At 34.5% G+C, this 26,978-nt stretch overlaps 2 protein-coding genes across 17 annotated transcripts in view; one reads left to right on the top strand and one right to left on the bottom strand.

Moving 5' to 3' along the window:
• The window catches only part of LOC138712569 (uncharacterized), a 44,844-nt gene extending 23,585 nt beyond the window's left edge, over nt 1-21,259 (bottom strand). Inside the window, exons 1-8 of the mRNA XM_069844499.1 lie at nt 20,536-21,259; nt 19,593-19,730; nt 15,903-16,021; nt 14,225-14,369; nt 11,632-11,761; nt 9,038-9,203; nt 4,251-4,431; nt 559-676 (exon numbers count right to left, since the gene is read on the bottom strand). Coding sequence (XP_069700600.1) covers nt 559-676; nt 4,251-4,431; nt 9,038-9,203; nt 11,632-11,761; nt 14,225-14,369; nt 15,903-16,021; nt 19,593-19,730; nt 20,536-21,038 — 1,500 coding nt within the window. The 5' untranslated portion in view covers nt 21,039-21,259. The remainder of the gene's footprint in view (nt 1-558; nt 677-4,250; nt 4,432-9,037; nt 9,204-11,631; nt 11,762-14,224; nt 14,370-15,902; nt 16,022-19,592; nt 19,731-20,535) is intronic.
• A 958-nt stretch (nt 21,260-22,217) lies between these two features.
• Nucleotides 22,218-26,978, top strand: part of Syp (synaptotagmin binding cytoplasmic RNA interacting protein) — a 52,503-nt gene continuing 47,742 nt past the window's right edge. For 13 of the 16 annotated variants that reach the window (XM_069844509.1, XM_069844503.1, XM_069844517.1 and 10 more), the window contains exon 1: nt 22,218-22,374. The gene's annotated coding sequence lies outside the window, so the exon portion shown is untranslated. Of the gene's footprint in view, nt 22,375-22,433; nt 22,560-26,978 lie in introns of those variants that run through there. The other 3 variants (XM_069844511.1, XM_069844501.1, XM_069844502.1) reach the window with 3 other exon arrangements.

Raw genomic sequence — 26,978 nt, 5'->3', positions numbered from 1 at the left:
GTGTTCATGTTGGCTGGCTTGTAGGGCTGCTCATGAAAGAATGCCATTGGTCAATTATACACAAATAACATCAGAATGCATAATATCGACTTTACATATTGTTATTGACATACATATTGATATGCATAGTCATTTCTGGTCTCAGTTTATTGCGAATAAAAAAATCTTCATGTTCACATCATCTGCGCAAATCCATATTATTTAATTCTATGTTATTTGTTTAAAAAAGTTTTTTTTTTTTTTTAAATCACTTTGTAAATAGTTTTCTGTAATTTCAGGATCCCTGTGGTCACTGATATTCTTCAAATGATGTAATTGTGATTACATATATTATAATATATGCAGAAAGAAACTGTTTTAAAGAGAGCAATCAATGTTGGGACTCCATTCAGGAGTCTTTCATGACAGTCAGTGCATTCCCATAAATACAATTCCTGATAAACATATTGCAACTGGACTAATCTTGCTTTTTCTGATAGATTTTCAACTAATAATACAAACCAGTCAACTCGCAACTCTCTCATGCAAAATGCTCTCAATTTTTGTAGTTCTACTCACCTGCAGAAATGCGCTAATAAAATTAGCAAGTCTGACTGCCATTTTGGCTTCATTAGCGAACTGTTCTTCAGCTCCATATGCAATATCACCATGCAAAACCAAATCCTCAGGATGATAACTGCAACATAAACATCACCAATGTATGTTTATAAATTCTTTTCTTTCCATAAATATCGCCACATTAATGCTGGATTGTAAGAATGTGCACTGATGTTGAAGGTTTGCTGAATAGTTTTCTAACTAGGTCTGAGATATCCGGGTTTGATCCCTGGCACCAGAGCAAATTTTTCTCCTCTGATATCAGTTGTTACCATGACAGATAAATTCTGTAAGACCAAAAAATTAATCTTTACGTTGATTCTTCGCCCAACAGTGTATATACTTTGAAATCCTGGCCACCAAGTCACTCAATTTTATTTATTTTTATTTATTTATTTATTTAATAATAACATATACATAAAAATGTTACATTAAAATACCCCGAAAGAGCAAAGCTCGTGTTCGGGGACAGTTCCGTTACATAGATACACATACTTTGTAGACAAAATACTTAAGAAAAAAGAGACGATGTTTAGATTGATGGATTAATATTAAATTATTATTAGTAGTATAATTAGTGCAGGTCATGTTGATATAGTAACCAAGATAAAATAGAAAAATACACTTAGGATAGAAATAAACTTGTTTTACAATACATGGTACATAATATATATACAAGGAAGTCTGTCATATAATTTTTTTAATTCTGGATCTGAAAATTTCATTGCTTAAAGTAGTCAATTCTGGATGAAATTTTATTATCGAATTATATAGACGTGGACCATAATTTGTACTGAGTAGTAAAGCAGCAGATGTGAAACATTTAGGTTCAACTAATTTAAGAATTTCATTTCGTCTTGTATTATGAGCATGTGGCTGAGCTACAAATTTCATTCTATTTTTATGATAGAATTTCATTAAAGAGTATTTATAAATTTGGACAATTCTAAAAACCAATTGAGTGCGCTCCTTGTATAATGGCAGTTGACTTAATATAACATGTCAACATACATGTCGAATATGGAGTAAGGCCACAAAGGAAAAACACTAGAGGAGGGGGATTCAATCCGGTGCTGTGGATTGAACTTCGGTGTAGCTCAGTGGTTAGAGCACTTGGTACATAGAACCAAGGACCCGGGTTCGATTCTGGCACTGGAGCAAATTGTTCTCCTCCAATATGAATTATAATATTTCAGTTTATACTAGATTTGCACTGTGAGTGGTAATAAGTTTCATAGACTGTGGTTAAGTTATGAAGATTTAAGGTTCATTCTTTTAATATTTATTGTCTATACTGTATTTAAAATTTGGAGCCTGTGATAAAGTGAATGCATGGGAAATGTTATACATTGCTATCGTAAACTTACAACAATACCTGCTAGTGACAGTGACAACGTGATTAATAACAAACCATTCATTGGAACACTGATTAAACAATCGCAGAGAATAATTTGCAGCGTTTTTCATTACAAACATCCAGTGTTAGGTAAGAAACCCATCATTGAAACTTCAAGTGCTGTAGGAATATAAAGTGAGTAAAAGTATGCACTATGGTCCTGAAACTTCTAAAAAAACATTGTAACAAAATGTTCCAATTCCAAAAAAATTGATAATTTCATATGCGACTTCGTTCAGAAAGTAGTGTATATCTATATATATATATATATATATATATATATATATATATATATATATATATATAATTTGAACTCATAATGGAAATTACGGGAAAACGGCTGAACATATTTTAATAAATTGTCCCTCATTTTGAAGCTTGGAACCCAAAGTTTTTCGGAAAAATAGTAGTTTTCAGTGAAATGTCAATTTTCCTACATAATTTTCCTATTTTCCAAAATCCATCTGTCGTCAGTTTCGAGAACTAGCTAATTGCATTCAGGAGAAGCGAAGCGAGCATCAAGTCGGCTGTGTTGCATTTCAGAATAAAACAAAAGACACACTACAGTAAACAATATTACACGAAGACCATGATCTACAAGAATGCTGACATATTTAGAGCTCAAATTAAATTGGTTATTAAAAACTTAACTTACTAAAAATAATTTATAGGTTCGATTCTGTGATGTGTAATTTTCTGGGTACAGCTGTGTATTGGATATTAAAAACTACAAACCTTGAGGTGGTTTGATGACATTATTACCATTAGAAATGAAATATTATTGTAGTTAACGCCGTGATGTGACTATTTTTCATTAATTATACATATTAATGCTATATTGATGATATGAAAGTGAAACGTTTTGGGGTTATATAAGTAGATGTAGAGAATAACTTAAATTAGATTTTGAGTTCTATATTTTACTGAGTGGCGGCTATATAGTATACCGTATTTGCTCGCGTAATTTGCGCACTTTTTAATTAACTTTGGCCACTGAAAAATTGGGGTGCGTAAAATATGCGGATTTTTCAAATAAGAGGTCCTGTTCTGAGTTTATCTCAATTAGTATATGTATAGGTAAGTATTTACGGTAGGGCTAATTTTCTATATCGGTAACTTGTCTCTACCAAGGACAAGCATTGTTAAAGTAGCGGGACTTTGGGGTTTCTTTCTGAAGCAGGTACTTCAGTTGCTGGTGAATGACCTACGATGGACTGTAGGGAAGGAAAATCCCTACTACACTGAAAAAAATATGTACGTAAAATGTGTGCGCAAAATACGCGGGGGAGCAAATTATGCGAGCAAATACGGTATATAGTATATGTTACTGAAAGCTATAAAACTTACGTAAGATAATATTATTAAAAATAAAATATTTTTAGTCATTAATCAAGTGGGGTTGGGTCTCTTTCATATATTTAATGGTGGTGTGGTGTAGATATTTATATGCGTGGTTCTCTTCAGTATTGGCTCGAGAGAGAGAATCTTTCATTATTACGGAAGCAAATAACTTTCAGAATGTCTGGTATTCTTCATTGAAAATAAATCTGAAAAATGTTTATTTGAACGTCTAATGAACTTAGTTTGCAGCATTTGCTGCACAAGCCACTAGTTTTTTATAAACAAGGAATTTCACCAACAGTGAACAAAATACTAAACTTCAAGGGATACGTGATTTTCACTATAAAAAAAAACATACTGTTGCTGAAATCTGGGCCTCGTTTTCATGCTCTGGATAAAAGCAATAAATTTTGGAGAATGTTAGAACAGTAGCATGAAGACACCAATATTCAGGGAGATTGAATGAACTCAGAATTTCAGCATACCAGATTGTTCACTTGGACAAAACATAGTATGATACATACGACATTGCCAGAAAGGTTTGGGATAGGAATTGAGGACCGTTTTTGCAAAACTTGCTAACTGAAAAAACTAAATTTTACAGGAGAGAAAAAAAAACCGAATGAAGACAAATAGGTTATAGATGCAACCATCACACTTTGACACACTATAATGAAGAGAAATAATTCAATTTTACTAAGATAACTTTAACATCGTGTAGAGGCCTGCTTCATGTTAACGAATCCACCAAAATCTCAATTTCGCAAATTTTGCAGTTAGCAAGTTTTGCAAAAACGATCCTCAATTGTTCATGTTGTCTTGGTGCAACTGCGTCATGTGGGAAGAGGGTAATAATATTATTGGATGCTGAGTAAAATGAAATTCCTGTTAAGTTGAGCTATTAAATGATACTTACTCTTTGCAAGTTTTGTAGTTTACACCAAGTATAAACTTGAGTGCCTGGTCAATATTCAGTTTGCTTGTCTGGAGAGAACGTGCGCCTATTGAGAAGTTACGGTATTCATAAAATTTCTCCAAATAATATTCCCTTAAATATTCAGTCGCATTCTCCCACTGCACAGGCATCTTATGAATCCCTGGAAATAAAACATTACAACCTTTTCATTTTATGGACTAATAGTTAAATCACAATTGTTTTGAGATCAATTTTTCTTATTAAATATAATTTACCACACTGAAATAATTTCTTAATGCAAGAAGGTGTAATGACAGAAATGAAACACTTAACGTGGAAGTAAAGTAGGCTGTCTCCACGTGGTGGAAACAAATTAAAATGAGAAAGTGGAAGAGGATAGGGCATACTTTGAGAAAAGAAGATGCATTTATCTAGAAGCAGGTAATGGATTGGAATCCACAAGGTGAACAGAAAGTAGGAAGATCTGAACAAACTTGGAGAAGGACAATAATAGGGGAAGCAAAGACATGCAACAGACATGGAATGAGGTTAAAATTTTGGCAAGGAACAGAGTCACATGCTCCTGATGAAGCAAGATGATACTACTACCATTATCACTACCATTACTATAGTCCGGATCAGCTTCCTTAATACCCTAAGGCCGAAATCTAACCATTTTTCCCGTATTACTATATATGCTAGTAGATTATAATGATTTTCTAGATTCAGGTTGAATTTTCTTTGACAAATACAACTGGTGAACAATACTTTGGCAAGTTCTGTTTTCTTATCCTGACTAAAACCTCTACAATTCCATTGTAGTAACTTCACGTTTTCATCGTTCTTCCCTCCCAAGGCAGTCCCCACCTGGAGATCCGACCAGGGGACTATTACTCCGGAATATTTTACTTTGGGATGCAACATTTTAATGAGCTGATTTGAACCATTTTCTTGATTTATTTTTTTATTTTATTAGGTTATTTTACGACGCTTTATCAACATCTTTGGTTATTTAGCCTCTGAATGAGATGAAGGTGATAATGCCGGTGAAGTTACCCAGCATTTGCTCATATTGGGTTGAGGGAAAACCCCGGAAAAAAACTCACCCAACATTTTCTTGAAGGACACCATGTTTTTAAGAGTTGGCGGTTGTAGTGTCCTTTCTCAACCCCCTATATGAAAGGAGGACCACACCTGTCTTTGGTCAGCGGGTCCTTCGGACCTAGCCAGGAGGGCTTACTTGAGTCCACCGACCGTTCCCACCTCTGCCTCCTGTGGGACGCAACTCTATGCCATGACAGGCTAGCATATAGATAATTACCTGTTGGTCCGCGGGAGATATTTCATTTCTCTCCTACCACTCATTTCTGAGAGGCATTCCCCGATCCGCCACCTAGGGATGCGCCCTCTAGGGGTTACAGGTTCCCCCGTATTGGAGTACTGAATTCACCTAAATGCTTACTGTGCACCAGAGAAGAGGACATGGAGATGGAGCACTTGGCTAATTGTGAAACTCTTACGACATTTGTGGACCTTCCATCAAAATATTGGGAAGCAAGAAGGATGATGACTTCATTGTTAAATCCAGAGCATTAGATACACACACACACAAATACAACTGGCAGTTATTTTCTGTTATGTTGGCAAAACAATAATTTTGGTTTGGAGTAAAAGAAATCCGATAACATGGAAGTACATAACTAAGCACTTGTGAAATTTCAATTTAATTAATAATACTAATACTTATGGCTTTTAGAGAACCCAGAGGTTCATTCCTGTCCTCACATAAGCCCGCCATCGGTCTCTATCCTGAGCAAGATTAATCCAGTCCCTACCATCATATCCCACCTCCTTCAAACTAATTACTAATACCGATATTAATATTAATATCAATACACAGTGTAATTCAGTTGTGTTGGGATTCCAATTCAACACTATATTCAGGTAAGTGTAATTAAATAACTTATAAACCTAAGCCTACTTCGAAAGAAATATGTACGTGGCTAATGGACAGGAATATATTTTTTAATGTTCAGATTTTTATTAAAATGTTCAAGAGAGGAAATAGCATGGTAGCAGCAATCGAGTATGTATTCTAAGTAAGATACACATTTCAAAGTGGTATTCTAGTTTCGGAATTTGTACTTATCATTTTACGTGATCAAACAAAATACATTTTTAGGTTAGGTCTCGTGAATCGTAAACTGTTTAGTCAAAGCAATGAATTTCATGTTGTCAGACAAAATACAGTTTAATATTAGAGCACATTAATCTATTAATTACCAATGTAACGTGTGAGAGGTCCAGGAGGAAAAATATACTCTTTCACAAATTATTGAACTATTTTGAAAACACTTCCCAACATGAAGATGAGATGTGGTAAATAAGCAAAACATTGTTATTGTTAATAGTATATTATTGTTATTATTATTTCAGTACATGGCATTATGATTTTACCCTCTTTGGTGATAATTGGTATTAGTTGGCAATACTGAAGAGATGGTCAAATTAGCCTTTTAGGAACTATTCTTACGTTATCCTCACTATACTATTAAATAAATTTAATTCAAAACATAAAGAAGGTCAAAATCAGATAGAAATGAAGGTTGCAAGCACTGTTTCGATCTTATATCTCACTAGGCTACTTACTTTGATGGTGAATTGCACTTAAAACAATTATTTCGTAAGACAACACTTCAACAAAGTTGTTATATTAAGGGATTCTGATGCTACTATCCAGTCAATAGCAAGTACAGACATCCCTTTTCAGTGAAAGAATTAAACAAATGCATTGGACACCTGATCATTGTGGATCTAGTGGAAATAAGCCTAAAGACATGATAGAAAAAAAATGTAAATTCACAAAATAATCATCAAGTACTTGCAATTGATTGGTTAGTTCATCTGGTATAACAAGAGATCAGTCTAAGTTGTGTGCTTATTTACATTATTCCTGTTTGCATTTATAACTTGAACACTTGTACACGATTTTAAGCAGCAGGCATATCCCATCCATCTTAATGTAGTGAAAAAAGTGAAATTTATATTAAAGTAATTTTTATCCATGACCATAACGAAAAACATGCCTTTACTAAATACTTTTGCGTTTGTGAAGTAGGCTTTTATTCTGAGAGGATAAAAAGAAAGGAGGGAGTACTTCAAGCCAAATATGCTTGAAATCGGTGCGACGGATATGACGTCAAACTATACCTTTTACGCCCCATAATCCACCGCGAAATACTGCCAATTGCTAAATATTAAATTGCTACTATCGGTTTTTGGTCATACGTAAATGGATTAGAATGGATCTGGAGGTAACAGGACTACTAGCAGATTATTATATCAATGTATGCTTCACTATATATTTATTAAAAGTCTTATGGTTGTGACATGGACTGAACACTTCATTTCCACATTCTTTCTCTTATCAAGAAGGATGTTGGCACTCTTCATATGTTAAAGCATAGGGGGACATATCAACGGACATATTCTACAGTTGAGCCGAGCAGAATATTAGCTTATTTATAAAAGATAACACCTGCTAACTTGACTACACTTTTGAAATATTCACAACATGAAATAATTTGTTATCGTAATAAAATGAACAAAACAGCTGATAAACACACTGGAAAAAGAGATGAACTATGGGTAATTTGACGGCCATATTAGTACACCTTTTTGGTTCCACCATTTCAAGCTTATGGCCCGGGGTTGCTTTTATTCAACATTACTTTATTTCACTAGTGAGATAAAGACTTTACCTCACAGTTTGAACTTTATCTCACAGTTCATTAGTATTTTCCTAGTACCCGGGTACACACGTATACTTTTCCATTCAACTATTACTTAAGAAGTTAATATATTAATTACTAGATGCCACTACCTCTACTTCTTTATTACCATTTCTTAAATATACATACACTCAATCTCCTTCTCGTTTTTCTATCTACTACGTCGTAATTTATGCATTACATCCATATCTAATATGTATTTTTTTTTAATTTGTAATAATTTACCTTTTGGGAAGCGAGGAGTCTTGAACCTGCGAAGTTGGGTTTATAGAATTTTATAATTTTATAACACCACGCGTTAGTCAACTGAGGTAAACAGACACAATGATTAATTATGTTTTAATATTCCTCTTAAGTTTACAGAAGTAAAATGTGAAATTATTTTAATCACATTAGTCCCGTGAACACTTCTAAATAATCCCTGAAACTTCAAAAAGATAAAAATACACGTTTAAAATGAAAAAAAAAAATAAATATTAAAATTATATAATTAATTATAATTTGTTATTTATCCAACCCCTTAGATATCATTCTTCACTAATCATGGCCTCCTACATCATGACCTACCTAGTACACGTATCAATTCTAAAATCCATGCCATGATATGTGATTATATGAGGAATTATTGTCAACATATTTTCTTTTATAAAACATAATTTTTCGTTATGGTCATGGATAAAATTACATATGGTACTTGTGAGCGTGATCTTTATTGCGCTCATGTAATTTAAGCACTCGGTTGACGCCTCGTGTTTAAATCTTTCCACTCGCGCAATAAAGATGCACTTACCTCACAAGTACCATAAATAACTATTATGAAATTTCTTAAATCAGAAATCAGATATATCAGAGTTCATTAAATCACGGGCTTACTATAGTTTGATTGCAATGGTGAGTTAAATCAGTCAAATATTTCATGTCATTTCGATTCCTAAATTATTTGCAATAGGCATGCAACATTTGTGTACAACACACATTAAAAGTGAAGTAACTTACAGCCTATCTTGTCACAGTCAAAGCCATTATAATACTGCTCTGCCGTTGCTCTTTCAATGATCTCTCCAAGATAAGGTCTTCGCACAATTGTTGGTAAACGGAACCCAGGCTGACAGCGACACTGGTATCCTCCTCTTCTAAATCCCCATCCGTGAATAGGTTCACACTGAACAGCATAGAAAACACTAACATTAATGGATGATTACAAAGTTAATATACGCAAAGGTTATAAAATCACAATACATATAATTTGCGTTACACACGGAAATGTTCAATATTCAATCTTTTAATAATCTTCTATTCAAGTTTTAATTTCTCAACTTTACCTTCTACTGTAGATATATAAATGTGCACAGTGTAAAGGGAGATTGCGAAATAAGTTCATTAACAGTTACTTTGTTAGTACTTCAAAAGACGGTTGTTGAAGATTTGCTGTCAGTACTTTAAAAGACCATGCTCCTGAGTTTGGTAATCTGGTAGTGTAAAGAATTTAATTTCTATATATGTTAAGGGAGGAGATGGGTGAAACTTCTTACTTCTGTAGTTTTTGAGCTAGTTGGTTCAATTTTGGCACACATATTCCACATATAATATATATACATGCTACAAATTTTCATGCATGTCACACAGATATTTTCTGAGTTATGCTCTTTTTCTAAAATAAATTGGGGCATATTTTCAAAATCTATCTCCTTGTACAAATTTTAAATATATGATCTAGAAAAAAAAATTACAGATCTTTGATGTACCTAGAAAAGCACTTAGTATCCAAATTTTAGAAATATATCCCTAGAACAGAGGAAAAAAAATTATTATTTTGTCAAAAGTTACTTTTTTTAATTTTCTAGTATCTATTGTTATACAAATTATTTTTTAATTTCAAAAGTAATTAACATATAAAAATATGATACTCTAATTTGTTAACCATACTGTATAGAACATGCAGTAAGAATTTCATGTTACTAGCATCAAAACAGTAAGAGCCTTTATACTTCGAATCTGACTAGATGTGCTGAAAAAAAAAAAGCGTGAGAAAAAAGTTTGTAAAATTTGCATGGAATTGAAGTTCAGCTATTTAAATTTAAATTATGGTTCATTTAACAACACTCGCAACTTCCAAGGGTATATCAGTGTCGTCGGTGTGCTGGAATTTTGTCCCGCAAGAGTTCTTTTACATGCCAGTAAATCTACTGACATAAGCATGCCGTCGACCTGGGCTGGGATTGAACCCGCAACCTCGAGCACAGAAAGCTAGCGCTACCCAGGCTAACTTCAGCTATTTATATTTTGTTTAATTTATATGCTTTCGAGCACTGTAGAGCATTGGAACTTGCTCAACATATAAATAAGAGTTTGTTGATTCATTTTTTATAAGAAAACGAAAATTTCACCCATCTTCCCCCTTCGGAAACAGGAATCTTTACATGCTATATCTTCCAACATCACTTCCTTCCAAATTTACAAATTTGTAAATGTTACTTGTAAAGCTAGAATGTTTTCTACAATTGAGCTGTTCAGAGCAGAAGTGGTGTAAGTCAGAAATGGGTAATGAGTAGAGATGAGCTTAAACGATATTTTCAAGTAACTGTGACAACTGTGACTGTGACAATTAAATATCTGTGACTTTTATCGGTGATTTTGTCACACCAATATTTTATATCGATATGTAGCATGAATTACACCGATAAAAATTAGCAGGAAATATTGAAGAGCAGTGAAATATGAATACGATTTCTCTATACACACCACTCATCAGTGATTTATGTGGTAAAATCCAACAAAGAAATTATGTACATGTACCATTAACAAATAAATACTTACCTAACTGAACAGTAATATGTCAAACGTTAACCTCATGTACCAAGAGGTTATATTATAGATATTGAACCAGTTGATCATTTTTAAATGTAGTTGGGTATGGAGAAATTGAGGTTATATGATTATCCTAATCGTTTTACAAATTGATCCTTTTTACTGTATATAATATAATGGATAAATTATTTTAAGTCGTGCATTAACATTATAATATTGAGTCATAGAATAAAAATTAATGAAACATAAGTATTCGGAAAAACACTGGAAAATAATTACAAAACAAAACAGTTGTTCAGACAGGATTTTACACAAGATTATAATAAGTACTGGTAACCAATGGTGTTATTATTTAAATCGTGTAATAACTACATCATTTATAATAAGACGGAGAAACTACCGCCCGATTGCTGTTATTGTATCATGCGCACGCGCAAACCTACGATGTAGAGGAGAAAATATCAGTCACAGAGTACTGAATACGGAGCAGATTTCGATAGCGATATTTTGTCACAGATATTTCGCGTCATCAGTCACAGGTTTATCTGTGACAAAATATCAGTTTGTGAAATATCGGCCATCTCTAGTAATGAAGGTTGAAGTAAACATTCTGTAAAATACAGCAAAAAGTAGCAATTAATATTCAATTTATTTAAACTATTAGTAGTCGGTGGGTAGCACGAAGGACATATTAACTGCTACTTTGCACTCAATTATTGTTCTTAGGTATGTGAAAATTAGAAAATGCATAAAAGTATGCATAAAGAAAAAGTAAATAATACCTCCGTTGTTTCCTTTTTACACCTGGCTGTGTCAGCGAAGTAATTTGGACCGCTATTTCCTTGTCCTTTAGGGCATTGGTTGATGTCTATTCGATCAAAATCCATTTCCAGAACAGCAATAGCAGTGTATCTGAAACAAAGAACAGAATCAATCAAGTCAGCTATTCCACTGAAATCAATGAAGTCAGACCATGTAAAAGAAAGGTACAATCTATCCTCTCACAATTATACTATCACAGAACCTCCTAAGCTCATATCGACCAACAGCACTGACATCAGTCTTGGGTAAAATCTAAGAGAGGATGATCCTATCAAAACTAAACTGGTATTTTCAGTTACCATCAAGTGGGGGTGAGATCGGATAGTTATGAGACACTTCTTTATATAGTTTGTAAATAAAAAATGCAATAATAAATATAAAAATTATATAAATTGTGGGGTATACATCTATATGGTTTCTTATTGATGTCTGAAGTCGTCCCACTGTGAGGTGAATTAGAACATAAAGTAGATCTCGAAAGTATATATTAAGTTGGACGTCCTTCTATGTTATTTGTCTGGGTTGTTATATACCATTTTGTCTCTCCCACATTTACTACTACTACGATGGCATCACAGCCCAAAGTCGAGCCTTAGCTCCTCAATTTTCTTCCTCCAACTGTCCCTGTCCTGTGCTAATCTCCTCCAGGCAGTTGTTCCGAGATAGTCCTGAGAATCGATTGTTACCGCAGCTATCCATCTATTTCTGGATCTTCCAATTGGTCTTTTACCACGTATTTTCTCTTCTAAGATCTTCTTTGGTATTCTGTTCCCTTCTATCCGATAGACATGTCCAGCCCATTCAAGCCTCCTTAATTTGATGAAAGTACATATATCGAAACTTCTATATAATTTATATTGCTCATTATTATAACGTATTCTCCACTGCATATTTTCTTGCACTGGTCCAAAAATTCTTCTGAGTATTTTGCGTTCAAATATACCTAGTGTAGCTTCTGTCTCCTTAGATAATGTCCAAGTTTCGCTTGCATAACAGAGAATACTTCTAATAATTGTTTTGTATATTTTAAGTTTTGTTTCCTTGTGCACACAGATTTCAATATTGCGCTTAATGCAAAATAGGCCTTATTGGCTGCAGTGATTCGACTCTGTACTTCAATTAATTCGTTATTGTTACTTGTCATTACTGTTCCAAGATATTTAAACTTCTCAGTTTCTTCAAACATGTTTATCGTCAGATTAGGAGGGCTGTATATATTCTGTTTATTTCTTATTTGTGTCATCCGTTTGGTTTTACTTGCATTAATCTGCAACCCGATTTTAGCGGCTCCTTGTTCCAGATTTTTATACACTTCTCTCCCACATTTAGCTTCTATAAATCCTTCTATTCTACTATACGTAAGGTTGCAATTCTGAGAGTTTGTTCACCAAATATATGCATTAGCATGGAAATAGTTCTTCTGTTGGCTATGCTTCTTTAATTGGAAAAATAAAAAAAAAAATATGGTCACTTGTCTTGCATGCATTAGACAGCCAATAAAATGAACGAAACAGTAGATCAAAAAGTTGGCTTCTATGTTAATTTAAACTACAGTAGAACCCTGATTATCCGTCACCCTATTAACCGATCGACGGATTATCCGACTGTCTTTCTATCACTTTTTTATTTCTTTCTTTTTTTACTGCCAAAAGAAACATGTAAGAAACTTAGTATTATACCTCATATTAGTACATATTTTCTCTGTTTTTTTATTACAAGCCTTTACCCTTATATAGTACTATTGCCAGCAATAGGAACAGTTACTTGAAGGTGTTTCCCAACTTGTAAAATAGTCACTGGCTGCTTTCAAAGAAATAGTCCCAAGAACTTCCTCACAATATATAGCAAACCTGTGCAGCTTTCAGTCCTTGTCCTACATTAGAATGCCAGTACTTTATAACTTCTATGCAAGATATTTTCCATGGGTGTTAAAAGTGTTTACTAAGTATCGAAATAAAAATGCAAATAATTGAGAGGTTTGGAAAAAGAGAAACCACGGCCGATTTCACATCAGAATACATGCTTAGCGTTACAACTGTGCGCGATTTAATGACAAATAAGGATAAAGTATAGAACGTAACTTATGTAGATCTACAACAGGAGACCTTTACCTATCCTTCCACAAAAAACCATCACAAGGAATTTCCTTGGTCCTTATAAACCCATCATTGACAACCAGAATTAAATTAGTGAACTTCTGGTCCACTATCTAGCATGTTAAACACAGCACCACGTAGGAAATTATGAGACTCTAGTATGCACTTATAAAAATATTTTATGGTACGGGTTATCCGATTTCTTCGATTAACTGTTCAGTCCACCCCCTTCATTACTACGGATAATAGAGGTTCTACTGTATGATGGTAGTTTACCTTAGTTTCAATTAACACAGGAAAGTTGTTTATACAGGATGAATAAAAAATAAGAATACAAACTTTGAGTGTGTAATAAATAGCATTGGAGGAGAAAATGTGAACTAAAACATGCTGGAATGAACTGTACAATACTCGAATCTTATAATATGAAGGTAAGTGAAATATATTAAATACTCACGTAGGATATTCAACGTGTCTGAAGCCCGTATGACGAGGATATATATCTGATATAGGTACAACAGCTGAAACTAACCACTTATTTGAGCGGCCACAATCAAAATATGGTCTTGTCCATTTGACTGGGCCAGGAAATTCATCGGCACCTGGTAAAATAAACAGTTCAATGTATAGTTATTGTATTTCACTGCTCATAATACAGTTTCACATTATTATAGTGGGAATGCCAGCAGAATGGCAGAGTTCATGTGCTTCTTGGCAAGCACTATGTGTAATAGTAAGAAATCTTATACCTAGAGCCAGGATTTATATGCACAAACCAAGTCTGAAATATACATAATAAAACAAGAAATATGCAAAAATATGTAAAATCCATTTTTTGCAGGGTTTACGATCTTTCTAAAAAACAAAATGTGAATAACAGGCCTATTATTAAGGCTCAATATGTGTGTGTGTGTATCTAATGCTCTGGATTTAACAATGAAGTCATCATCCTTCTTGCTTCCCAATATTTTGATGGAAGGTCCACAAATGTCCTAAGAGTTTCACAATTAGCCAAGTGCTCCATCTCCATGTCCTCATCTCTGGTGCACAGTAAGCATTTAGGTGAATTCAGTACTCCAATACGATGGAGGTGTTTACTGAGGCAATCATGACCAGTAATCAGTCTAAACATGGCCACGGCAGATTTTCGAGGTAGATCAGGAATTAGTTTTGGATCTTTGAATGATTCTTTCCATTTTGAATTTTGATGTTTTGCCTGTTCGCTGTAACTTATTCTTTTTATGACTCGTTTTATTGATTCATATGGGATCTTGAAATTTGTTTTTAAGTTGATATAAGTTCCTTTCTTTGCTAACATATCTGCTTTCTCGTTACCGTTCAGTCCGCAGTGGGTCGGGATCCATTGGAAGACCACTTTTTTATTTAGCATTTGAATTTGTTTTACCATGCAATGAATTTCTTTTACTTTTTCCATTTTAGGGGATGTAGTTGAGCTGATGGACTGGATTGCAGCTTTGGAGTCAGACAGGATGACTATGTTTTTGCACTGGTTTAGCCAAACAAATACATTTTGAAGCGATGTATAAATGGCTTCAACTTCGCCATCAACATTTTTATAAAGGGAAAAGTATTGGCAAGTAGCTCCTGCTCCAGCTCCTTCATTTTGATCCATGAGAGATCCATCAGTGTAAATGTACAACCAGTCCTTTTGTGGATATTTTCTATTAATTGTTTGTAGGGCAATGGCTTTTGCTATTTCTGGCTCAATATGAAGACTTCATTTATTTGCTTACCTTACTTTTTCTGCTTGCAAAACACAAGCAGCAACTTTCAAGTTCTCTGTTGTCATAGTTTATTATAAACAAGAATATTTTTGAAAGCTGAAAATGATCATTCAGCATCACATGATGTTAATGGACAAAATTTTAGTGTACAAATTGAGAGTTTGTAAGATCTAGTAAGTTCAAGTAAGCCACAATTTCTTCGCACAAAACTTTCATTACATCATGTGTTTAAAGGGTTTCCTTCAAGTTTACAAAAAATTTAAGTACATGCAAAATGCAACACACAAAGTACTTAACACTTCAATGTGGCCCAGCATGACAAGTAAGTCCGATTTAAGTAAAAGAAGTAAAACAAAGAAATTACAATACATTAAATGTGTATTTTCTTGCCTGGAGGTCCATGAAAAGTAAATGTTTCATTAGTATTGTTGGCATAACGAATCTCCACTTGATACGTTGTCTTTGTGTCATGCCTCCCCACCACATTGTCAGGCAGCCATTGCTTGTACCTGCAAAACATCAACATAATAACAATATTAAAGGAAATATTTGGTAAATTTGTTATATAAACAACTTGTCTATGTTATAATTTAAACAATGATGGTAATTTACCTTAGTTTCAATTAACACAGGAAAGTTGTTTATACAAGATGAATAAAAAATAAGGGTACAAACTTTGAATGCGAGTTCCTTACACCAAAACTAGTTATATAAACACATGTCCGGAAGTGCTTAGTTTACGAGTTATTCCAAAGATGACATTCAAAATGTTTCGAGGTGCAACCAAACAATTTAAATTTGTTAAAGTATAAATGATTAATTTCTGCAGACAAACAACTTATTGATATAAGTCTACCAACTGATGTACATTGTAACTGATTGGCCATGTGTTGCCAAGGAAACTTGTTTACAGTCCATTTGAGATGGATAGGAGGACCAATTCCATGACCTGCATGTTCGCCTGACCTCAATCATTTGGACTTTTATCTTTGGGGAAGCCTAAAAGCCCTAGTTTATGTAACAGACATTCAAAATACAGATATAGTTCATGCACGTATTATACCTCGAAATCGCCCTTGGCCAATGATCTGACGTGTCCATAAGTAGGTTATTATTAGGTTATTTTATGACGCTTTATCAACAGCTCATTTAGCATCTGAATGAGGTGAAGGTGATAATGCTGGTGAAATGAGTCCGAGGTCCAGCACCGAAAGTTACCCAACATTTGTTCATATTGGGTTGAGGGAAAATTCCGGAAAAAACCTTAACCAGGTAGGCCTAACTTGTCCCGACCGGGAATCGAACCCAGGCCATCTGGTTTCGCGGCCAGACGCGCTAACCGTTACTCCACAGGTGTGGACGTGTCTATGAGTGCACAGAAGTAAGTGGAGGATGTTTTGAACATTTTCTGTGAATAAAATTGTAAACTGAAAACAATTTGTACTGTGTCATTGTAAATGCAATCTGTTAGAATTGAAATATGGCTATGTGTCTTTATATTGAAATAATGTTTATGTGACTTTTTTTTCTTGTTTTGGTGTGATGTGCTCTCACTCAGTGTTCCCATATTTTTTGTTCACCCTGTATAACAACTTTATCAAATAATTAGTGACAAAAGTGTATAATGAAGATATATATTAAAGAAACATTTATGTAACATTCGAGTTCTGGATAACTTGAAAACTATTTGAAATTATATAAGTGACTGAAAAAATGAAGACACCTTCGAAACTATTTTTAAGAAACCATAAAAAAAATTCTCCAGAAGAACTCCAGATTATGCTGGAACTTATTACAGGCTGGATTATGTTTTCTGTTATAGCCCTTAAGCTTTTAATATCAATAAAAGATTCCATCACAAAATACTCGGAAGAATGGATAACTTGGAGAAGGCGTTATTTGTAAAGGGAAATGAAATAGACATCATGAAGCAATACTCGACCCTGAAATTAACGTGGACGATATGAGTGTGGAGCTCAATGTGTTCGAAACAAAATTCAACCTTTCAAGTGCTAATGAAGTCGTTAATGTCTTAGAAGGTTACAGGTCAGGTACATTTGCTTAAATAACAATCTGCGGCGCCATAGCCCTTGAAGGGCCCAGACTGACCAGCTGGCCTCATGTTCACATGTCGAAGCAGAGGTGAATGATCATCCAACTAGAATGAGGTATCGTGTGGTTAGCACGATGATGCGTCCAGCCAGTATAACTGGCTTTCGCAACCTACTGCAGCTCCTCAAGTGCATCGCGATACTGGGTGGGCACCAGTCCCAGACACTGGCCGAAATTTCACGAGAAAATTTCTTCCCCCATGAGGACTCGAACCAGCGTGCATTCTGCAACACGAGTCCTAGCAGGATGCCTTAGACCATGATGCCATGGCGTGGGACGTGTGTTTAAATACCTCAGTAAATAACTATATAATTTTCTAGTGTCTTAATATGGTTCGATTTCCATTTCAGTTAGTATACTACTTGAAGAATTTTCTCAATTCATGTGAGTTAACTCTGGAAACTTAACATATTCTTTATATTTCAGACTAATGTTCAGGAATGTGGAACGGTTGCATAGTTCATTCTGAATGTCCCAAGTTCCCCTTGAAAAATAGAAAGATATTTCAGTGCTCTTTAAAGATTGAAACCCTACCTGCAGAACAGCATGCCACAAGAAAAAGTAAATCATGTGGTAATATGTCGTGCACACAAAATCCTCATAAAAAGCATAACTACATTTAGCCTATGTGCAATTACCGGGAAATTTAAATTACAGTAGAACCTGTGGTAATGAAGGGGGTGGGCTGAACGGTTAATCGAAAAAATCGGATAATCCGTACCATAGAAAACTTTCATAAATTAAGTGTTGCATAATGCAGTTTCGTAATTTTCTCCGTGGTCATGTCTGTTAACACATTAGGTAGTGGATCAGAAGTTTTACGTATAATAGCTCTGTTGGAAAGCGTGGGTGAAGAAAGAAGAATGCTCAAGCTGATCAGGAAGAGAAAAAAGGAATTGGCTGGGCCATTGACTGGGAAGAAACTGCCTACTGAAGGATTCACTGGAAGAAATGGTGAATGGGAGAAGATTTCGGGGTAGAAGAAGATATCAAATAATAGACGGCATTAAGATAAATGGATCATATGCGGAGACTAAGAAGAAGGCAGAAAATAGGAAAGACTGGAGAATGCTGGGTTTGCACTGACAGAAAATTATCAATGATTGAATGAATGAATGAATGAATATCAATGACGAGGTTTCCAGGGGTCAAGGAAACTTCCTATGATGGATTTCTGTGGAAATATAGGAAAAGTATAGATCTCATGTTATAGATTTAAGTAATTTATACACTTTATCCTTGTTTTTTATTAAATCCCGCACAGTTGTAACTCCAATCTCGTATTCCGATGTCAGATGAACCACAGTTCCTCTTTTCCAAAACCACTCAATTATATGCACTTCTCTTCGATACTTAGCACAACATGTATTCTTTTGGCACTTCTGGAAGACGTTTTGCAGAGAAATTAAACAGGTCACTCGAACAGTAGATCATAATGTGTAAGGGCAAAGGCTTGTAATATCACTCTCTATAAAAAAAATACGTACTAATGTATTGTGCAGTACTCAATATTTTTTTGCAAGAAAAAAGAGAATGACAGACGGATAATCCAACAATCGGTTAATAGGGTGACGAATAATCGGGGTTCTACTGTAAATGAAAGATGAAAGTTTCTTATCCTAGTTGTCAAGACAATCCGATTGTATCAATTGATAATTTTATGAAGGAAAAAATAACGTAGGTAGGCTACAATAGGAACACAAAAAATAAAAATACTATAAAATAAAAGTAACATTAACAATTCAACAAATAACACGTTAGGCTATTTACACAAACTGTTGTTGAGCATTAGAATCTAAAATATTGTGTATTGGAGCCATTGTGCTACTGATGATTATTACACCAATGACTGGAAGGGTGGGGAGGTGATGGAGAATAACAAAAATCAAGATAACAAAAAAAAAGCGATTACGATTGTAATAGAAGTATAGGAGCTGTGTGAAAACATAAAATACTTTTATACTATACCATTCGTTGATTCTATAAAACTCTGATGTATAATCTGAACTGAGGCTGTCGTTACGAATTGCACCTAGATCTTGTACTGTGAATGTATTCAACGTTGAAATTCGTTCCAGATGAATCGGGTCATTGAAATCATCAGCTCTGAAAGAAAACGTCAAAAGGTAAAAAATATTTTAAATTCTATTAAATTAAAAATGCGGTACTTAAAAGTTTCTATCAAAACAAAGTTAAAAAAAATGTTGGCAGGAAATAATAAGTCTTTATTTTCTGAAGTGTTTGAAGAAATAGATCTTACTATCCTGTTTAAATTAAAGGTGGATTATGGGGGATAGTTAAGTACTGTAGTGGTGATCAATTCGTGCTCTTTGTGCAAGTGCACTCTTCGTTGCACACGAGCAGTATGTTTGCAATGCCAACGCTGCTTTCTCTCTCTCTCTCTCTCTCTCTCTCTCTCTCGTGAATGCACACACTGCTTCGTAAGAGCACCTGAGTTGGTCACCACTGAAGTTTTGGATGGGGAAAACCCACACATAACTTAGGCTAAACAAATAGACCGGATTCCGCCTGTAGTTCTCTCAGTTAGTAAAAGGATTCGTTTATGTGCCGTCAATCTGATTTTCATTTCAAAGTAAGCCATGCAAAGGATTTTAAAAAAAAATCCTCGCTCTCGGCCGGGTTTGAACCCGTGAACCTCTGATGCAATAATCACTAGAATACTAAGAGCGACTTTCGAGAATAAAAGAACTAAATATTGTGGGTAACCTCACTGGAAAGAAGAGTCATGATGTCGGCGAATAAGTTTTCATACTGTATGTATCTAGGCTGTTTGTAAGGTTAGGTGTACTTTAATGTCAAATGGATGCGTTATTACTGATCTCACATTTTATTACCAATGTCACTACAAATATATGCTGTGATTATAACATTCTTGCTATCCTCTACTTACCGAAAAGTTCTTGGTGCAAATCTCGGCATAGTCTTGTTAAAAAATCCCCGATAAGATGGTGTATACGAAGAGTTCGGGGCAAAGTAGATTGCGCTGGCATTTATATACGGATTTGCAGATACATCAGCTACCGTTGACAAGAAATAGTACATCATTCCTGGGTCGTACGTGTCATTTATTGCAGGTCTAATAAACCGTGCTTGTAATATATAGCTCCAAAAAAAGGATCGGCTCATAGCCATATTATGTAAATGTAAAAGAGCTGTTCTGTTCGGGAATACAGGGTTAATATTGATGTCTTTTATATCGGGCAAGTGCGACACTGCGTCCGAAGGCAAATAAAGATCGCCCAGATGTTGTATTGGACAATTATCTGCACTGACTTTATCCATCTTTAATCTAACTTCGTCAAAAGCGTCCCTGCTCTGCCACTCATATTGCCCGAACACGCCCATGCTCAACGCACACAAAGCACTCAATATACACAGCAATGATGAACCCATTGTTTACTCTATTTTTATTTCAAATTGGAAAGAAAGGCAAAATCGAAAAAACTGTCATACTTAGATGTCAAAGTTACTCGATTCATATGCTAGTTTATACCAAATACACAACAAACAAACACAAACATGGCCACCAACACCCACTAGCTATAATAACACACAAGTGTCGACAAGTGTCTAGTGGCAAGGAGTGGGAGTAGTGCTATGCTGCCGTGAGAGTTGAGATACCACGAGGTCAGGTACGAATAAAAATGTTAATGACCGATAAAGTCGCTATTTGTTATTTTGCGTTGCTCACCCTTTCATTCTCTAATAAAGTCGAAAGTTGTATTGTACGGCATCATTCCACTACAGTTATGTCTCGAAGTATGGTACTAGATTCATTATCATTATGCATTAAAAAAATTACATTAATAAAAGTGTTTCTTTAGCGACATTGTTAAGTGTGACTAATTACTGCAACATTGATTTTGTTACAGGTAACGAGAAGAATAAAGAACACTTGCAGTGCATTCAGTTTCATATTAACAATAGATTATGCAGTTTTAAGCAAGTGGTCATATAGGATACGTTTAACTACAAAGATCTTGTATGCAGCTGCACATCGAATTTCCCCTACTACATTCCCCGAACAGACGGTGCACAAACGAACTTGTTGCGGACGATTTAACCGCCTCCACAGGTTTTGAATAGAAATTTTTTCTCTCGTGCATAGGGCAAATCACTGAACTGCATCTCAGCCAGGGTGAGTAGCCTATAGAATTTTACCTTTGCGCGCCATTTTTCAATTTCATTTCCCGCGCCAAATATTTAATTTTATTGCCACGCCCAACTACTTACCGCCTAAATCGATGTTGGTTTAGAAATTCGTATTCTAAATTAAAATTAGAAACTTATAAATTTTCGTTGCTATGCAGTTAATTATTTAGTTTTATTATTCAATTTTGCATATATAATTTCATTTTATGTGTAATTTTTCTTACTGTATAGGTCGGATTGAAACATAGCTACAGTATATTGATGTTAATGAATAGTATTTTTGTACAAAATAAAGAAAATAAATAATTTATTTAGGAAATCATATGCGTATTCTTAATATTTTACTTTATATGTATATGTGCGGTAATGTTCGCTTTATATATCAAACGCCATTTTTTATGATCGTCCAATCAGTATTCGTTGAACTTCCAAGTGTGAAATACACGTCTGTTCATAGAGGCGCTGGGTTTGAGAATATCCGTGCGCGTCGTCGTGTAACCCCCTCACAAACGCGATCACGTTGACGTTGTCTGCCGCCATTTCACTCTTGGAGGTTCCTGTGTACTAAATTTTCAAGGTAAAGCTTTTGTCCATTTCTTTAGGAATTCTCCGGAATATAGTGAGAGTAGTATGTAATAAATAGTCTTGAATGATTTTGGAACATTGTGAGTTATAGTGATTTAAGTTTAAGTGTTTTAAAAGACTAAGAACGAGAATTATTCATCGAGTATCAAATTGTATGCTTGTTCGCTTTGCCGGCCGGTGAGTTACTAAGCTGAAGAGTTATTATCGCCTTATTTTGTTATGCGGGCCTGAAGATGTGTGTTTATAGTTGTAGTACAACGTCGTGTTACATACAACACAAAAGTGTTATAGCATTTATTGATTTGTGGGAATTTTAAGTATTATAGAATTGGCGTCATGATTTTCAACCAGTGTTGCTGTAGTAATGGAGGACTTGGCGCGTTTGCTATATTGTTTACATTGCGCCATCGAAGATAATAAATCTTACCGGCATTAGGTTTAATTAATATTTCCAGTGGTTTACAGTTGTTTGGAAATTTCGGAGAGTTCATTTATATTCGTTATAGCTTCTGGTTCACACAAAGGGTTTGTGGTGTGTATACATATATATACACATGAGCAGGCATGCAGGCTCTTGTAACTGAAATAAAATTTGCAGAAACCTTACCGGTACATGCACTGTTATAAGTCTGGTTCATAGTATTTCAGTTTAGCTTTAACATTATTTCACTTGTTCCTACGTTGGCCTACGTTATTTTTATGGCTAAATTAGGCCTAGTTTTATAGTTTTCCTCGTCAAAAAATTCGCTTTGTATCTGGCAGTGGTAACGTTGATTTCGTATCCCAAGTGTATTCTGTAATGTATTTAAAATACATGTGCATCAAAATATAATAGGCAAATTGGTGCAGAATTTTTGGGAACCCGAAATTTTTTCCATGCTTTACCGATATTCATAATTTGGCAAATAGGTAAGTGTTATTTTTTTTATTTTGTTTTATTTCATTTGTATGTAGGATAGGGCTATGTAGCTACGATATTTGTAGCCCTTATCTCATTAAAGTGGGAAGATTTTTTATTGTTGCAAGCTGGATTTTGAATTTCACCGTGTGAACTTAATCTGTAAACTGTCGGGCTTTTACTATCTTCCGTGTGTGTTGTTGCTAAACAGTTACCGTATGTACCGGTACTATGGAGTGTCTTGTTTATATTTCTGTATTTGTGAAGGTAGGCTATTTATTTGGATTATAGAGCAGTTTAGTTTGTCGGCAGTGGAAATAAGTTAGTGGTTTTGTTTCCGTTACAATTACCTTCATTTTAAATAAGGATAGTACATAACGTTGATTTTATGAAACCTCATATGTGACAGTACACTAAATAATTTTGAAGGAGAAATAAAAAAATTAAGCTACACTGATCCTCGATGTCATTTATGTTCATATTTACAAACTTTTTCTACCGAATTATTTCATATTCTTATGTAGGCTTATTGATTTTTACATATTTCTTTTTCTTCGTGAAAAATCATGTGTAGGCTACTGTCACATAGTTTCATAAATCAACGGCGATATATTGTTTTATTAAATACACAACCTCAGCTATTAAGCGTTATGAGATAGCGTCGCTAAACTATTAAAAATACTAGAGTTGATTTGCAGTAGCAACATTTTGAACAGTTGCAGTTTTGTTACAGTAAACTTCATACTAGTTTTCACACATTTCATGCAACTATTCTCTCTCATTGTAGTGACCTAGAACCTACAGCTGTCTTGTACGTGTATATTATTCTGAAGTAGGTTTTTGGATTTTGTGATCTAGGTTACAGAGAAGAAACAGTCTGTTGCATTGTTCATTATGAAACTAGAAAAAAAAACAAGTTTTGATGAACCGTATGGTTTTTTTGTTTTTGTTTTTTTTTTACCTAACCAACTTCCGATATTTCTCACTTAATATATCGGGAGGCAGATTTGCTGCTGGAAATGAAAGTTTCGCCGAAGTCGTTCAGTTTTCAGTTTATCTACTACATTTTTTCTTCTGTAGCGCTACATTAAAATAGTCCACACCTGTGGAGCAACGGTCAGCGCGTCTGGCTGCGAAACCAGGTGGTCCGGGTTCGAGTCCCGTTCGGGGCAAGTTACCTGGTCGAGGTTTTTTCCTGGGTTTTCCTTCAACCCAATACGAGCAAATGCTGGGTAACTTTCGGTGCTGGACCCCGAACTCATTTCACCGGCATTGTCACCTTCATATCATTCAGACGCTAAATAACCTAGATGTTGATACAGCGTCGTAAAATAACCCAATAATAATATTAAAATAAGTGTATAATTGAAAATTAATCTCTAAAATTCAAAGAACGTATAATGACTGTAAACACAACTGGAAAAGTGGCAAGAGAACATGAAATTTAGTGTAAAGAAATTTCAGGACCTTTTGCGCTTCTTAATTTTTCACTGTAGTGAATCAACGATGTCTTCCTGCCTGAATTCGCTTGTGTTAGAACTTGCAATATCTATTATTATTTTTCGGATTCCGGATAACTAAACTTCTGTCATTTATGAGGATTTTAGTGTTGAAAAACAAATTCTGAGGATTGTCTATGCAAGTTCCTACATTGTATGGAAACATTTTCATTTGGCAGGGACTTATACATACGAACAGCTTGAAAGTAATAGCATGGAAAGATTATTTTACGAAAATTATATTCTACGCAGAATTTTGTACATATGAAAGATTTCAGTGCCCGCAGACTAATCAACGTAAAACAGCATAAGGTTTGTGGTGGAAGAATTTAGAGGGAATGTTAGTGATTGCTAGAACATTGGTTAGTTTCCCTTGATATTTTAGTTAATGTAATTTGGTAAATATGCAGAAGTTTGGAAAGAAAAAAGTGTAACACTACTTCAATTCTTGTAACCTCTTCAGCAGGAAGAGAAAACACTTCTAAATTTCTTTCACTGCTTAGGTTTTATAACACTCCATCCCTCCCCCAATACTGAATCTCGATGTTTTTCCATTGGGAACCGTCTACAATTAAATTACCTCTTGACATGCAAGAATTTGTGTTGGAGCATGTGCTGTTATATAATATTTAACTCTAAAAATGTGAGATTTTGTTTACAAAGGTTATAGGTTAAGACTTTTACCCAAGGTCATGGATAATTTTAATCTCGAATGTAATCGTGTTAATTTGGCAGTGTTGACCAAAATTGAGCATATATTGTTAGAGATGAGAATTTTAGGAGAAATCCCACGTCTAACATTGTGATGCATTGTTAGAAACTATACAAAATTGCTATCAGGGGTCCTGTTTCATAAAAGTATAGTAACAAACTTCAGTGGTTACTATAAGTAGATTTAGATTTCTACCGAATTTCACTTTCATGTTTCAGAAGATTTTTGCTACTTTATTAAAAAAAGTTTTCTCTAGTAGACCATAGCCTACTTGACAATGCTCATAGACCATCTGACACGTAAATAGGAGGGCATTGTTATTGTTCATGTTGAACTTATGGACCAATGTCTTCTAGTACCGTAGGTACTAATTGCTGAAAACTTAATCTGCAACGTTTATTGAATTCGTGAGTACATTATTTTCAAGTATATCAAACTCTGTTCTTGGTCTAAATTTATCACTGTCATTTGATTCTGAAGACCTTTTTTGATTTAGTTTCTTTCATTTAAATATTGTGTACTAGTAATTAATTTTACCCAGCTATGCGGTTTAGTAAAAACTTTAACAATTAACTAAATTAAATTACTATAGGTGTAGTTAAAATATAAACACCTTGTTTACCATGGTAAAAAACTATAATAAATAAGAGTTTCTCTTAGTAACAGTAATAATTTTTACCCTGGTAGTTAAATGAAACAGATTAGTAAATACTCTAGTAGGATAAATTTTACTATAGTAATTATTTATTTGAATGTAATAGTTACGTTAAGTACAATCCAGAAAACTAGTCTAATAATCAGGATCTACTAGTACACACTATAGTAAACTTTTATGAAACAGGCTCCAGAAGGAAGTAAATTATACATTTTTGTGCAGAAACAACTTTATAGTGTTATTTTGACGTAGTTATCCAAAACTTATGTAAAATGAAGTGTTGAAAGTGCGTAATCAAAATATAAATTAAAGCAGCCATATTTACAGAGTAAAGCACAATGTGCATAGGGAGTATTTCTATGCGGAAAAAATTTCCTATTATATAAATTTCTATAGATATTCAGGAGAAGCGACCAAGAAAGATGAGAAATTTTATGGTTATGACCAATTTTTTTTTAAAGGCGAAATTTTGTTTAAGATGGGAGTGTTGGTTATTTGGCAAGTTTCAAAGTATTTCTTCTTTCCGGAGTGCTGCTAGACTATCAAAGTCTAATTTGATTAGATTGGTAGGGGTAGGTCACAGCTTTTAGCGCTAGTCCTTTCTGAACTATTACCTTGTCGCATAAACCACTCAATCAGCTCTGTGTTCTCATTGAAGAGCACCAGTTCTGATTGGTATTTCGTGAGTCTCTTGGTTTGACAAATGTCAGACCTCAACCAAGACTTCGGTCTCACAGTAGGTGCTGTTCTGTTACATATCGTAGTTGTTGCCATCTTCAGGATTTGTTTTCAGAAATGTCATTCCTATGGAGGAGTCCTTTTAGTGCGCAGT

Source organism: Periplaneta americana, chromosome 13, assembly GCF_040183065.1.
Source record: "Periplaneta americana isolate PAMFEO1 chromosome 13, P.americana_PAMFEO1_priV1, whole genome shotgun sequence".
NCBI classification, from domain to species: Eukaryota; Metazoa; Arthropoda; class Insecta; order Blattodea; family Blattidae; genus Periplaneta; species Periplaneta americana.
The sequence above is the reverse complement of the archived record's forward strand: the minus strand, read 5'-3'. Positions and strand labels throughout refer to the sequence as shown.